Genomic DNA, 693 nt, shown 5'->3' on the forward strand with positions numbered 1-693 from the left:
CCTGCATATCCTCATGCAAATCCATCAGGAAGTTGGTGAATCTGGGTGGGACACCAAATTTGAAGATAGCATTCCACATAATTTCACGATTAACAGTGACGAAAGCTTTGGTCAAATCAATGAAAGCAATACTGTGGATAGATCGCAGTTTTGCTCATGACATTTTTCTTGTACAGTAGAAGACGGGTGACAAAAATTTTGTGTTTTTCGTTGTCTTGGAGTCTTTCAGGCTGTCTGTCTGTTGTCAATGCCTTTTCATTGCAAACCGACCATTCGCACGTCCTGGACAGTTATCCTGCCTCGCAAAATGTTGGTGCAATAGCAAAAGGCTAAAGAGGAAAACCCATCCAACTGAAATCGCACAGACCGCATTCAAAAGATTGCACGTAGAAACCCCAAGCGATCAAAGAATACATTGTAGTTCTGCAGATAAAAACCACAGTCCAATGTTGCAAGGGGAATCCCTTCGTATTGACTTGGCGTTCTCTGTTGAAAGTGTGATTTAACTATTACGAATATTGCGTGTGTGCGCGTGTGTATGTGGGATGACGTAGGAACTTACAATGAATATTCATATCAATTCCTAGTTGAAGCCAGATAGCTCCACTGCAGTTATCAAACCTTTAGGAAACGTCCCTGTCTGGCGATCTGTTGGACTGGGGTTAGAGACTCGCTTAAACTCGATAGTTTCTA

General features: G+C 42.3%; 1 protein-coding gene across 1 annotated transcript in view; it reads left to right on the forward strand.

Moving 5' to 3' along the window:
* Positions 1 to 160, forward strand: part of LOC137615935 (glutamic acid-rich protein-like) — an 18,247-nt gene extending 18,087 nt beyond the window's left edge. Inside the window, exon 4 of the mRNA XM_068345620.1 lies at positions 1 to 160. This exon is cut by the window's left edge and continues 145 nt beyond it. Coding sequence (XP_068201721.1) covers positions 1 to 160 — 160 coding nt within the window.
* The last annotated feature ends 533 nt before the right edge of the window (positions 161 to 693 follow it).

This window comes from Palaemon carinicauda, chromosome 22 (assembly GCF_036898095.1).
Source record: "Palaemon carinicauda isolate YSFRI2023 chromosome 22, ASM3689809v2, whole genome shotgun sequence".
Taxonomy (NCBI): Eukaryota; Metazoa; Arthropoda; class Malacostraca; order Decapoda; family Palaemonidae; genus Palaemon; species Palaemon carinicauda.